At 52.3% G+C, this 12,995-nt stretch overlaps 1 protein-coding gene across 1 annotated transcript; it reads left to right on the top strand.

Moving 5' to 3' along the window:
- The first annotated feature begins 3,231 nt into the window (after window positions 1-3,231).
- GPX7 (glutathione peroxidase 7) lies at window positions 3,232-10,824 on the top strand. The gene is made up of 3 exons (XM_055140086.1): window positions 3,232-3,411; window positions 8,259-8,520; window positions 10,087-10,824. Exons 1-3 carry the CDS (start codon window positions 3,268-3,270, stop codon window positions 10,248-10,250), a joined length of 570 nt encoding a protein of 189 aa, XP_054996061.1. The 5' UTR covers window positions 3,232-3,267; the 3' UTR covers window positions 10,251-10,824.
- Window positions 10,825-12,995: the final 2,171 nt, after the last annotated feature.

Here is a 12,995-nt window from a genome sequence, read left to right as displayed (position 1 = left end):
AAAACACGTTGGATTGATTAGACGTCTGATTTCAAATTAAAAGTTGATTGTTTCATATTCAGAAACCTTTACTTCTAGCCATTTTTTTTCCCAACCCTCATCTTCAGTGACATGGAGAATGCGATCCACAGCTTTAAAAGCTTGGTTCTAGAAAAGAGTTTCCAGGCTGGAGCAATAGCACAGTGGGTAGGGTGTTTGCCTTGCACGCAGCCAACCTGGGTTCAATTCCCAACATCCCATATGGTCCCCTGAGCACCGCCAGGAGTAATTCTTGAGTGCAAAGCCAGGAGGTAACCCCTGTGGATTGCTGGGTGTGACCCAAAAAGAAAAAAAAAAAGAGTTTCCTTGGCTGGGCACTTTAGATCCATCTGACCTTCGATGTCCCCTCCAACCTCCTCTCCCCCATGCCCCTCATCACCCCAAGAATCAAGCGCCCCTCTCAAGCTCTGTGCTTTCCCAGACACTGCTCCCTCAAGCCTGACGTCTTTGGTCCCAGCTATACCCAAACTGGAGAGTGCCCTTCCCTCTCCCGGGACCTGCGCCTCTGCCATCACTGTCTGAACCCCCCTCGACCACTGGTTTAGCAATGCCCCTGGGCCTCAGCGTCTGCAGCACATCTGTGTTTGCCACTTCCTTCCACCACATAGGATTGCTGCCACTCCTCTGCTTTAAATAACAAACAGAAAACACAAAACCCCTCATTTCTGGTCTCAGAGACCATCATCTTGACTGTGGTCAACAGGTTCTGTGTGACCTCACCCCTGCTTCCTTCCACCTGCCCCAGCCATTCCTTTGCTGTTTCTGCATGAACCAGACTGTTTCTCTCTCCCTCAGGGCTGCTGTACTTGTTCTCTTATTGTTGTTGTTGTTGTTGTTGTTGTTGTTTTGGACCATACCAGGTGGTGTTCAGGCCTTCCCCCGGCTCTGCTCTCAGGAATCACTCCTGGCGAGCTTGGGGGAGCACATGGGGTACTGGAGATTGAACTTGGGTTAGCTGTGTGGAAGGCACTACTCACGACACTATCGCTCCAGCCATCCCTTGCTTTCTTTGTGGTGTCTTTTTTTTTTCTTTTTGAGTTACACCCAGCGATGCGCAGGGGTTCCTCCTGTCTCTACACTCAGGAATTACTCCTGGCGGTGCTTGGGGGACCATATGGGATGCTGGGAATCGAACCTGGGTTGGCTGCATGCAAGGCAAATGCCCTACCCGCTGTGCTATGGCTCCAGTCCCCATCCCTTGCTTTCTGAGGTTAATTTCTTCCTGTATCTTCAGAGCTCAGCTCCCAGATCTGGTGCCTGTGCTGGGAAGCCCTACTCCCCGCCCTTCAACAGTCATTGCAGGGTTTTTTAATGGACTATTTGATACCCGTCTCTCCGCCTGGGTAGGAACCGATCAGTCTTGTCCATCCTTGTGGTGTAGGCAGGGAGAGAGGAAAGGGCCCATGGCAATGGAGTTCCTAAGAAGCAATAAAACCAACAGCACCAAGGCTGCAAAAAGCCCACCTTGAGGACAGAGGAACCAAGGTCTGATGAAACTTGACCCAGACCTGATAAGACCTGGCCAACAGACTCACAGTGGAGTGGATCCCTGCTCTGAGAGAAGTTCCTGCAGGAACACATCCAAGGAAAGGAATTTCAAAGAGGACTATCCACCACTCCCAGCTGTACCACCTTGGCAACCGCCATAGCAACAAACTCTTACCTAGCTAGAAGCCCCATGTGGGGCAGCTTGGGAAAAACTCTAGAAAAGCCACCTTGAACAAAGGAAGCGTGGGCATATGCTGCCCTAGCCCACGTGCTGCTTGTGCCCCTGTGGCCAAGCACATGTGGTGCCCGAGCACATGTGTCATCGCCTGCATCTCCTCTCTTGAGATGTGTACCGGGGCATTCTCTGCCTTTGGAGACTCCCTTGTTCTCTCTTGAGCAGCTTACCCTCACTTTTTCTCCTCTTTCTCTTCCCCTTCTTCAAAACCTCCAAGAAAATTTTTTTTTACTTCACTGCTCATCTATTCCTGAAATTCTTTCTGTGAGAGAGACAAAGGCCTGGAAGCCCCAGTCCTAGCCTTTCAGCCAGTCCTGGGGTGGCAGAGATGAATCAGGAGAAAGCGACCTTCTTTCTCCTCTCCGTCTCACGTAAGCCACCTGTGGAGGCCCACTGACTTCACTTGCATCAGAAACACGGAGAGCAAACCTGGTGCTCAACGGGAGCGTGAGCAGCATCTGCAGAAGGAAGTTGGGATGGCCTGCCCTGTACCAGAAATCTCCATCTTACCTGCCTTTCTCTTGCCGGCCTGTGAGAATCAACAGCTAGGACTGACCCTTAGTTGGGGCTCAACAGGGGTGTCAAAGGGAGAGCAGAAGACTGTCCCCGCTCCCAGAGACAGCACCCCAGGGCTCCTGGCACACCCCTCTAAGGTGGGACCACATCCAAGGGCTGACAGAGTCCGGCATACAAAAGTCTGGTCTGGTGGTTTGGGCTCATCTGGGTACAACTCGGGCAGGCCAGTGTCCTCTGTGTGGGAGTCAGAGAGATAGGACACCTGTAGACCTCGGTTTCATCCCCAGCACCGCACATGGGCACCTGAGCACCATCAAGGGTGACAAGTGAATCCCACAGGGTGTGCTTCCTCAAACAAAACCAAACCCAACAGAGCTCCTTGGGCTTGTACTACCTGGGGGGATGGGGGCTGTTCACTCCAGTTCTTGCCCCAGCCGGCCATCCCCAGGGTGCAGCTCAGAATCATGCTACCCCCGTCTGCAGCTTTCTGGCCCCCAGGCTCTGCCTCTCCGGGGCCGCGCCTGTGTTCACCTGAACGTTGCAGGCATCCTTCAAGCTGGCATTGCTGCACCTCACTCACACACGCTATCTGGGGAGGGAGGCTGCAGGCACCGACGTGAAATCGAGGCCGGGCAAAGTGGCGCCTCTCTTGCTGTTGCTATGGAGCAGCTATAAAAGCTCCCGTGGCGTTTTCCTGCCTCCCTCGTCCTAGTCGCTGTTATCCCCCCCACCCCCCAAACTACAGGGAGCATCGCGGAAACCACCCTGCCCGGTGTGAGTCCTGAAAGCCTGGCTCGGGGCTCCAGGATGGGGGGGGGGGCCTCGGACCGAGCCTGGCAAGCTCCCGTCCGGCCTAGAAGGCAGAGGGGGGCGCGTCCCGCCCCGCGGGGTCCGGTGGCGCCAGGGCCGCCTCCTCCCGCCCCCCGCGCGGGCCCGTCCCGTCCCGCCCGGTCCTCGCCCGCCCCAGCGCCGCCACCTCGGACCGAGCCATGGGGGCGGCGGCGGCGGCGGCGGCGGCGTGGCTGCTGCTGCTGGGGGCCGCGGCCTGCGCGCAGCGTGAGCAGGACTTCTACGGCTTCAAGGCGGTCAACATCCGGGGCAAGCTGGTGGCCCTGGACAAGTACCGCGGCTCGGTGAGTGTCCCCGCGCGGGGCCCGCGCCTGCTGGGGCCGCCCCGACGGCGACACCCGGGCCGCCCCGCAGCAGCCCTGTCCCGGCCCCCCGCCCCCCCCCTCCGCCCCCACGCGCCCCCGGGTCCCGCGGCCGGTCACTTGCAGCGGCCAGTGCCGCCCGCGACCACGACGACGTGGCACCGCCGCCGTGAAACCCGAAACCCTCGCAGCCCCCGCCGAGCTCCCTCCCCGCGCGCCGAGCGGCCGCGCGGACCTCGCCCAGGGCCGCAGGACCCGGGCCAGCCTTTGTCTCCAGCTCCCGCTGCGGCCTTTGTCTCCCGCCCGCCCCCGGCCCGCATCGGGAGCCCGGCTGTGCTGACCCGGCCCAGGGCCGACACCGCGCTGTGCTGACCCGGCCCAGGGCTGACACGCGCTGTGCTGACCCGGCCCAGGGCCGATACCGCGCTGTGCTGACCCAGTCCAGCGCCAACGCTGTAGAAACGAACGTTCGGTTTCAGTACACACTGGGGACCGCGCATGGGTCCATCGGACCTCACGGAGACCGCGCGTGGGTGATCCTCGAGTGAGGACGCCGAGGCCCAGAGAAGGGTGGTGTCTGCACAGGGTTCCACAGTACTCGGAAGCACGGACCAAACACGGGAAAGATCGCAGCTCCCACCAAGCTCAGACTGAGTCTCGGCTCAGAGAGAACTTGAGAGAGCGAGAGTGGAAGTGTATCTATCTGGTTGAGCCTTTAAGAGAAAGCTAAGAACATTCCAGGCCAGACTTGTCCATGCTTTGACTCAGATGCAAGCACAGGAAGGGTGGTGGAGGGGCAGGGCCTGAAGTTCTGCAGCAGAGGGCTTGCCTGGCCGGCACAATAACGAAACAACCACCACCACAATAATGGAGTGGAGATCGGGATGCTAATCTCCACTCCACTCCACTACCGTCCCAGTACTCAAAAACTGGGGCTACCAGTTTCTGAGCCTGGAGGAGCATAAAGCATGAGACCTGTGATGGAAGATAAGGCTGTGAGGATTGTGAGGGACTGCAGAGACCTAGAACATGTCATTCAGATGCCTCAGTGCCACGTGTGTAATAAAGAACCCTCCACCGAGTGAAACTAGGGCCTTGGGGTGGTGGGTTGTCTCTAATGCATAAGGAAGCCCTGCACCTAGATTTGAATGAACCCCCACAAAAATGGCAGTTAGCATTCTTTTTTGGGGAAGGGGCCGGCCGGGGGTGCACACTTGGCAAAACTCAGAGATGATGCTCTTTGCTGTGCACTCAGGGATCGCTCCTCGCAGTGCTCAGGATACCATATGGGATACTGGGGATCGAACCCAGGCCATGTGCAAGACAAGCATCCTACCCGCCGCACTATCTGGCCCTGGTTGTTGTTAGCATTCTTCTCTTAGGAGCAAGGCTACCAGCATTCTCTCCCTGCCTGGGTGTGTGTGTGTGGTGGTGGTTTAGGGAGGGGCGTAATCCTTGCCATGATTCTTCCCCAAAGTACTGCAAACTTCAAATGAGATGCAGCATTTGGCAACCTTGTCCCTGAGGTTGGTGGGCTCCATCCCAGCCTCAGGACAGAGACCCCAAAGAGCAGAGCCTCTTCCCAGGCAGGCCACCCCCTCCCTCATGTGGCGCTCACTAGAGAGCCCTGGCTTTAGCCCCGGACCACCCTGTTGTTCATCAGTTCATTATTTGGTATTGAGTACCTATGGATACCAAATCCTAGACCAGTAATGCAATGGTGAACAACACAGACAGGGTCCCACTTTCATGAGCTTCTGGGGAGTAGGGAGGAGAGAGACAGTAAAAAGGGAAAGTGAAGTGAACAAGGAAATTCCCAGCAGTAGTAAGTGCAAGGACAAAAATAGAACAGAGCCCCAGAACTGCCTACGGTTTGAACCCAGGCAGCGCACTGCAGAGCCCATATCCTGACTGCCTGTTCCAGAGCCCACAGAAGCTGCCTCTGTATGTTACGGTGATGTGGACCCGTCAGGCCCGCCACTTGGACAATGTGGTCATTCATTCACCTGTGAATCTCTATTGGCTCATTATGTGTATTTTACCACAATAAAAGAATTTCAGGGAAGAAATTTACTGGCTCCTTATTCACGCCTGGCACTGGATCTGGTCCTGGCAGCATAGCCAGGAGTAAGCTGGGTGGTACTGTTTTAAACTCTCCGCCTAACGGGGAAAACAATCATTAGACCAGCATGGAGTATGGATGAAACAGCATCCACTTAGGAATATACTTGACAGTGGTGTGAGGTGGTATACATGTATCCCAGAGAGAGAGAGAGAGAGAGAGAATGAGTGTGTGTGTGTTACCATGTGCAAGGCAAGTGTCTTAGCTGCTGTACTGCTGTACTATCTCTCTGGCCCCAGATGTAATTTCATAGGGGCTACCACTAGTGGTATTGGGGAGCTCAGCCAAGTGCAGCAGGCCCACCTACCAGGGACTCACCGGGATCACAGCCACTGATGCTCAGGGGCCATGTGGAGCTGAGGATAGAACTTGGGCCTCCCATGTGTTAGGCATAGGCTAACCCACTGGAATCCCAGAATGCCTGGAGACATTGTGACTGTCAGACTAGATGGCTGGTGATTAGAGGTCAGGGTTCATCTCACTATCCTGTGATGAATAAGGTAGGCGCCTCACAATCAAAAGCATCCTGAGGGGCCAGAGCATACAGCCAGGAGGGCATTTGCCTTGTATGGGGCCGCCCTGGGTTCAATCCCCAGCATCCCATATGGTTCCCCTGGGCACTGCTAGGATTGATCCATGAGCGCAGTGGAAGCTGGGTCAGCTCAGGAGTAAGCCTTGAGTACCACGAGGTGTGGTCCCCCAAAAAAATGAAAAGAAAAAAATTCCAGAGTCAGAAGTAAGTCCTGAGCACAGCTGGTTGTGGCACTCCAAACAAAAACAAGACAAAAAAAAAAAAAAAGTATCCTGAGGCCCTGGATTGTATATTGGCACAAACAAACCCCAGATACACCAGGCCAGAACTCAGCACCATCCAGCTTGTCCCGCCAGGCTGTGGCCCTGGATCCCCTCTCTACCAACTCCTCTGGGGTGGTCTCCATTAAGAACAAAAGGGTCAGGGGCTGGAGCAATAGCACAGTGGGGGGGGGGGGGGGCGGAGCGATAGCACAGCGGGTAGGGCGTTTGCCTTGCACGCGGCCGACCCGGGTTCGATCCTCGGCATCCCATATGGTCCCCAAGCACCGCCAGGAGTAATTCCTGAGTGCAAAGCCAGGAGTAACCCCTGAGCATCGCTGGGTGTGACCCAAAAAAAGCAAAAAAATAAATAAATTAAAAAAAAATAAAATAGCACAGTGGGTAGGGCATATGCCTTGCATGCGGCCGACCCGGGTTCAATTCCCAGCATCCCATATGATCCCCTGAGCACTGCCAGGGATAATTCCTGAGTGCATAGCCAGGAGGTAACCCCTGTGCATCGCCATGTGTGACCCAAAAAGCAAAAAAAAAAAAGAGAGAATCGGGGCCTAAGCAATAGTATAGCAGGTAGGGTGCTTGCCTTGCATGAGGCTGACCCGGCTCCCCTCCCTGGCACCCCGTATGATCCCCTGAGCCCCACCAGAGTGGCCCCTGAGTGCAGACCCAGTGGTAAGCCCTGAGCACCACTAGGTGTGGCCCCCCACAAAAGGATCCCATCCCAAACCTCAGCAATGCTGAGGTTGGGGAACTTTCTAGCCAGGCAAGCCGTGCCCATGCGTGTCCAATGGTCTCAGCCTTCCTGAGGTCAGTTGCTATAATCTGGATCTTCGACAACAAGTGACCAGAACGATGGGTCCGGGCTGCCCAGACACAGGCTAAGACTTTAACTCCTTTAGTCATATATAATTAGAAGCTAAAAACCTGGCATTGGTCCCCAAACTCTAATAGTAACCACTCAGCTTTATATTCATCACCTGAAGACAATAAACTTATCATAGGGCGGTAATTATAAACCTAAGGGTGGAGCTTGGAGAAAGTGGGTGTTTATTTGCTGGAGGAATAGGTTAAAAAGGGATTGGCCTTGGTTTCATTTTCTTTTGGAACGACACATGGCTATAGGCATGAGCTACTCCTGGCTAGGAGATCATGTGGTGCTGGAGATCAAACCTAGGATTCACACATGGTCCCTGGAGCACCTCTAGGAGCAGCCCCTAAACACCTGTGGGCGTGGCTCCCGACAAAACCAAGAAAGAAAATATCAATGTATACATGCAAGGATTGCATCTGTGGCCACACTGCTCACTCGACAGATTCCTTCTCAGACTTTCCATATGTCAGGAGCTGGGTGAAGCTGATGTGGCTCGTGTTCTCAGTCCTTTACACACTTAGAAAGGGGATCAGCACATACACAGGTACATAGTGTGTGTGTGTGTGTGTGTGTGTGTGTGTGTGTGTGTGTGTGTATTCGAGTGCTAAGTGCTCCCTGACTGAGCCAGAAGCTGATGTGTCTCAGCACAAGTGTGCCTCTCCATACGTGGGACGTGTGCTGATGCATGTTTCCTTCATGAGCTGTCCTCCCTTGTATGTACACAGTATACTCCTCATGAACGATCACGTCTGCGTATCCACACATATCTGTAAACCCCACTACACATTTGATATATATATTTTTTATTTGCTTTTTTTATTTGATATTTTTTGTGCCTTTGTGTGCTTGGATTTGTGAGGACACTGCACACATGTTTATGTGTCTCAGACCATGTTCTCACAGGCCTGAGAGAGGGAGTGTGTTCATTGTGGGGGGATTTACTGGGGACATGGCAGGGCACGTGCAAGTTAGTGCCTGGCTCTTCACTGGGATGTGGGCATGGGGGGGTTGTTTTTTATGTCGCAGGTGTCTCTGGTGGTGAACGTGGCCAGCGAGTGTGGCTTCACGGAGCAGCACTACCGAGCTCTGCAGCAGCTGCAGCGGGACCTGGGGCCGCACCACTTCAACGTGCTCGCCTTCCCTTGCAACCAGTTCGGCCAGCAGGAGCCCGACAGCAACAAGGAAATCGAGAGCTTTGTCCGCCGCACATACAGTGTCTCCTTCCCCATGTTTAGCAAAGTTGCCGTCACCGGCACGGGCGCCCACCCCGCCTTCAAGTACCTGTCCGGTGAGTCCTGGTCCATCCCCAGGACAGTAGAAACTGCTAGCTGGTTGGGAGCCCTGGAGCCCCTTCCAGACCACCTGCTCACCTGTAAAGACGGGCAGACGGGTACTGCCAGCACCGCCGCCCGGGCACTGCTGCCTTGCGCTTGGCTCTCAGTTACTCTTGCAAACCCCTCTGGGAGCCTGTTTCCAGACACAGGGACTCCAGAAAGGGGAGTGGCCGCCTGTGGTTTTAGGTGATGTGAATTCCAAGAGAGGAAGGCTGGCAAGGACAAGGTTGCCCTGGTGGGTTGGAGAAGGCCGGCCAACATGGCTGAGAGGCTGACGCAGGCGGGAGCCTGCAGACCTGGGGGAGCTTCTGCGCTGAAACACCAGATCTTAATATTTCAGAAATTGGCCCCTTTTCCAGCTCCAGAAGCCACAAAAAGGGGGGTCTCAGGCCGAGCTTGTCATGATCCTGTTTCTCCCGCAGGCCCTGATTTCTGCTTGGCTCAGGACTACTTTTTTTTTTTTCCCCAATGGTGGCGGGAGTGGAGGAGGTCACTTCCAGTGATGCTCAGGACTTACTCCTGACTCTGGGCGCAGGGATCACTCCTGGTGGGGCTTGGGGGACCATATGGGATGCTGGGGCTCAAACCCAGGACAGTCATGCGAAAGCCAGTCCCCTCCCCTCCCCACTATCTCTCTTGCCCTCAAGACTCCGTTTTTCACTTCTCCCTCTCCACACTTCTCCTAGTCCCTTTCCCCTGATGTCTCACAGTGCAGCCAACAAAAGATTCCTTAGAGAGGCCATTTGAATTTGCTCTGTGGGTTAATCCTAACAATTTGCTCTTTTTCTATACTCTGTGTTTTTATTAGTCTCTTCCCTGTTCCCATGGTTATAAATCAAACCTGGCCATTCTTTAAAAGCACCTGGGAAGTGCTTTAAAAATGCACTCGGTGAGATATATTCAAGCAGAGCCTTCAAATCTGTTTAAGTACCACCACCGCCCCACCCCACTCCCGCCATGACTCAAATGCAACCAGTCCATGGACTAACATTTAGGAAAGATTAGATTTCATTAGAGAGTGGGGCACAGAATCTTCAGTAGCTTGAGGTTCTTAATAAATGATATAATGTTGCCTTACAAGCATTTCCTAAAGCATAGTTCTCAACCTTGACCTCACATTCAAATTCCAAGAGCTCTTCGAAAAACTTTTGCCCAAATCTTCCCCCTTTAGCCCTGAGGTTCTGACTTACGGGGTCAGGAATGTGGCCTGGGCATCTCCAATAACTGGCCGGAGAGATGGCACAGAGGCCAGGCACTTGCCTTGAATGTAGTCTGCCCCATTTCAATCCCTGGAACCACATATGGTCCCCCAAGCACCACCAGGAGTGATCTCTGAGCACAGAGTCAGGAGTAAGCCCTGAGCACAGCCAGATGAGCTCACGCTTGGCCCCCAACCAAAAGCTCTTTAGTTAATTCTAACTCATGGAACCACGGCTTTAGGGGAAGGCCGGGCACTGATCGTGGGACCCAGGAGAGGGTACCTGGATAAGTCACTTGACCCTTCTTCCTTTCTTTTCTAGAGACTTCTGGGAAAGAGCCCACCTGGAACTTCTGGAAGTACCTTGTGGCCCCTGATGGGAAGGTGGTAGGGGCTTGGGATCCCACCGTGTCAGTGGAGGAGATAAGGCCCCAGATCACAGCACTGGTGAGGAAGCTCATCCTGAAGAAGCGGGAAGACTTGTAAACACTCTCTCCTTTCCTGCAGTTCCCAGCCCTCCCCCTCTGCAGGGCCAACCAAAGCAAACTCAAATGGTGCTTCCATGGGAGAAATCACTGATTCTCCTTCCTCCACTCTTCTCCCAGCTACCCTGTCCATCACTCCTGGCGGGAAGAAGGGAGAGAACATTCTATTAGATTATTTGCATTTCAGAACAACCCATTCAAACTCCTGACCAGTGAGTGCTCATGCCCAGTGAGTCATCAGCCAATAAGAACCTTTAGCCCATGAGACCATGTGGCAGATAGAAGTATATCAGCAATGATCTCCTACCTGTCAAATGAGGTCAGTTCCTACATCCCAGTCTGCTGTGAGGACTGAGATGTAAGGCCTTTAAAAGAAACTAGAGGCATTCAATAAATAATTTTTGCATATAAATAAAAAATTACTTGTGATCAATGTAAACATGTATCTAACATGAATTCCCAGCCAATAAGAATCCCAGTTATAAAACAATTACGGTTAATGCAATGTTCCTCTGTATTAATGTTTTAATCGCAAAAGTGATACAAATTCATCATCATGATACAGGATGGTATAAAATAAAAATGAAAGGATATTCCCTCACATTCTATATCCTCTTTCCCGAAGGTAAACACTTAGAACTTCCAAACTATGACTTCCAATCCTATTTTTATCAAGCCAGTCATTGCTTAATAAAAGTAAGTGACCAGGAGTCAGAGTAGTAGTATAGCAGGCAGGGCACTTGCCTTACACACAATCGACATGGGTTCAATCCCTGGCACCCCATGTTGTTCCCCGAACACAGCTAGGTGTTATTCCTGAGCACAGAACCAGGAGTAGGCTCTGAGCCCAGCTGGTGTGCCCCTACCAAAATTAGCTGACCAAAAGTATACTATAATAACAAGTGGGCAAAACAGGAATAATTTGCAAAAAGTGTCATTTAAATTGCATAGATTCTATTTTGATTTTTTGGTCTGTTTTGGGCTAAACCCAGTGGTGTTCAGGGGCTATTCCCAGCACAGTGTTTGGGGCTACTCCAGATAGTACTCAGAGACCATGAGTGTCAGAGACAGAACCCAGGCCTCTAGCATGCAAAGCATCCTCTGCTATCTCCCTGGTCCTAGAAATATTTTTTAAATGATGCTGTCCATTGCCAATAAGGATATAAGGAAATGGCATTCAACCAAATGAACTGGCCCCCACCTCAAGAAAATGCTTTTGTTGTTTTTGGGCCACACCTGGCAGTGCTTGGGTTACCATGTATGAAAGTGCGAATTGAACCAAGGGTAGTTATATGCAAGGCAAGTGCTGTACCTCTGTGCTCTCTCTCTGGCCCTAGGCCAAAATTTTTGGAGGTTAATTTGGCAATGTCTTTTTGTATAGTATTTAAGAAATATGTGACGAGAGAGAGAGTGATGAATTTCATACTCCATTTGGAGTGTGGGCTATTCCACAGTGGAATGGCACAACATCATTTAAACCTTCACAGCCTTTGATAATCAGTTTGCTTTCAAGAAGACCCCCAAACTGTGCAAATCTAGGCATGATAATATGTATGTGCCCAGTTCTTGAGAGTGAAATTTTGCTTTTTTGTTTGTTTGTTTGTTTTGCTTTTTGGGTCACACCTGGCGATGCACAGGAGTTACTCCTGGCTCATGCACTCAGGAATTACTCCTGGCGGTGCTCAGGGGACCATATGGGATGCTGGGAGTCGAACCTAGGTCGGCCGCGTGCAAGGCAAATGCCCTCCCCACTGTGCTATTGCTCCAGCCCCGAGAGTGAAATTTTGAACACAACCCTTGTGCCCATCAATATGGTCCGGAAATAAATTACAATATATGTCCAAGTGGAAATATGTAATTATTAAAACTATAATTTTTGTTTTTTGGGTCACATCTAGTGGTGCTCAGGGTTTAGTCCTGGCATTGTATTTGGTGCTCACTCCTGGAGGTTCTCCAGGGACCATATGTGGTACCAGAGACTCAAACTGGGGTTGGCTGGGTATAAGGCAAGAGGATTAACCCCTGTAGTATCTCTCCAGTCCCAAACTATTTTTTTTAATTGATGACTTATATTTCTATAGGCCATCATAAAACATATTTCAGGGCCCGGGAGATATCAACAAGCTAAAGCACGTACATTGCATCCGAGAGGCCCAAGCATGACCACAGGCAGCACTTGGTCCCTTGAGCATTACCTGGAGCAATCCCTGAGTGATGAGCTGGAAGTAGCACTTGAGCACTACTGGGTGTGGCCCCAGATCAAAGTAGTCCCAAAGTTAACAGTAATATTTTAAAAGACCTAGTTAAAAAAATGAAACCCATGCACACATACACAAAACACCCCGTATGCGGGTGAGGGAAATAGCTTGAAGGACTGAAGTGCTGCTTTGCATGCTGGAGCCCCTTGTGTGATCACACTGCATGGCCTCAGGGGAACCACCAGATGCGGTTCCCGAGCACCAAACTGGGATGAGCCCAAGCACCACTGGGTGTGGCCTCAAAACCAAAACCAAAACGAACATATTACACAGAAGCTAGAGATCACTCAGTGAGCAGGGGTACCTGGCATGTTCCAGAAACCAAGTTGGAACTTTGACATCTCATGGTCCCCCAGCACCATCAGGTGTAGCCCTGGAGGACCTGAGCACCACAGGAAGTAGCCTTGGTGTCTCCTGAACATTGCTAGGGCTGCCCTTATGGTCCCCGGAGTCAGTGGGTCAGAGAAGTACTGCATTGCTGACCTTGA

The sequence above is a fragment of the Sorex araneus genome, chromosome 5, assembly GCF_027595985.1.
Source record: "Sorex araneus isolate mSorAra2 chromosome 5, mSorAra2.pri, whole genome shotgun sequence".
Lineage (NCBI taxonomy): Eukaryota > Metazoa > Chordata > Mammalia > Eulipotyphla > Soricidae > Sorex > Sorex araneus.
This window is presented reverse-complemented; position numbering and strand designations above follow the sequence as displayed.

What these genes read in the sequence shown, in the direction of transcription:
- GPX7 (XM_055140086.1), top strand. Translation starts at nt 3,268, where the DNA reads ATGGGGGCGGCGGCGGCGGCGGCGGCGGCGTGGCTGCTGCTGCTGGGG. An exon ending in TGGACAAGTACCGCGGCTCG is followed by an intron (nt 3,412 to 8,258) that starts GTGAGTGTCCCC and finishes TTTATGTCGCAG; the next exon opens with GTGTCTCTGGTGGTGAACGT. An exon ending in CGCCTTCAAGTACCTGTCCG is followed by an intron (nt 8,521 to 10,086) that starts GTGAGTCCTGGT and finishes TTTCTTTTCTAG; the next exon opens with AGACTTCTGGGAAAGAGCCC.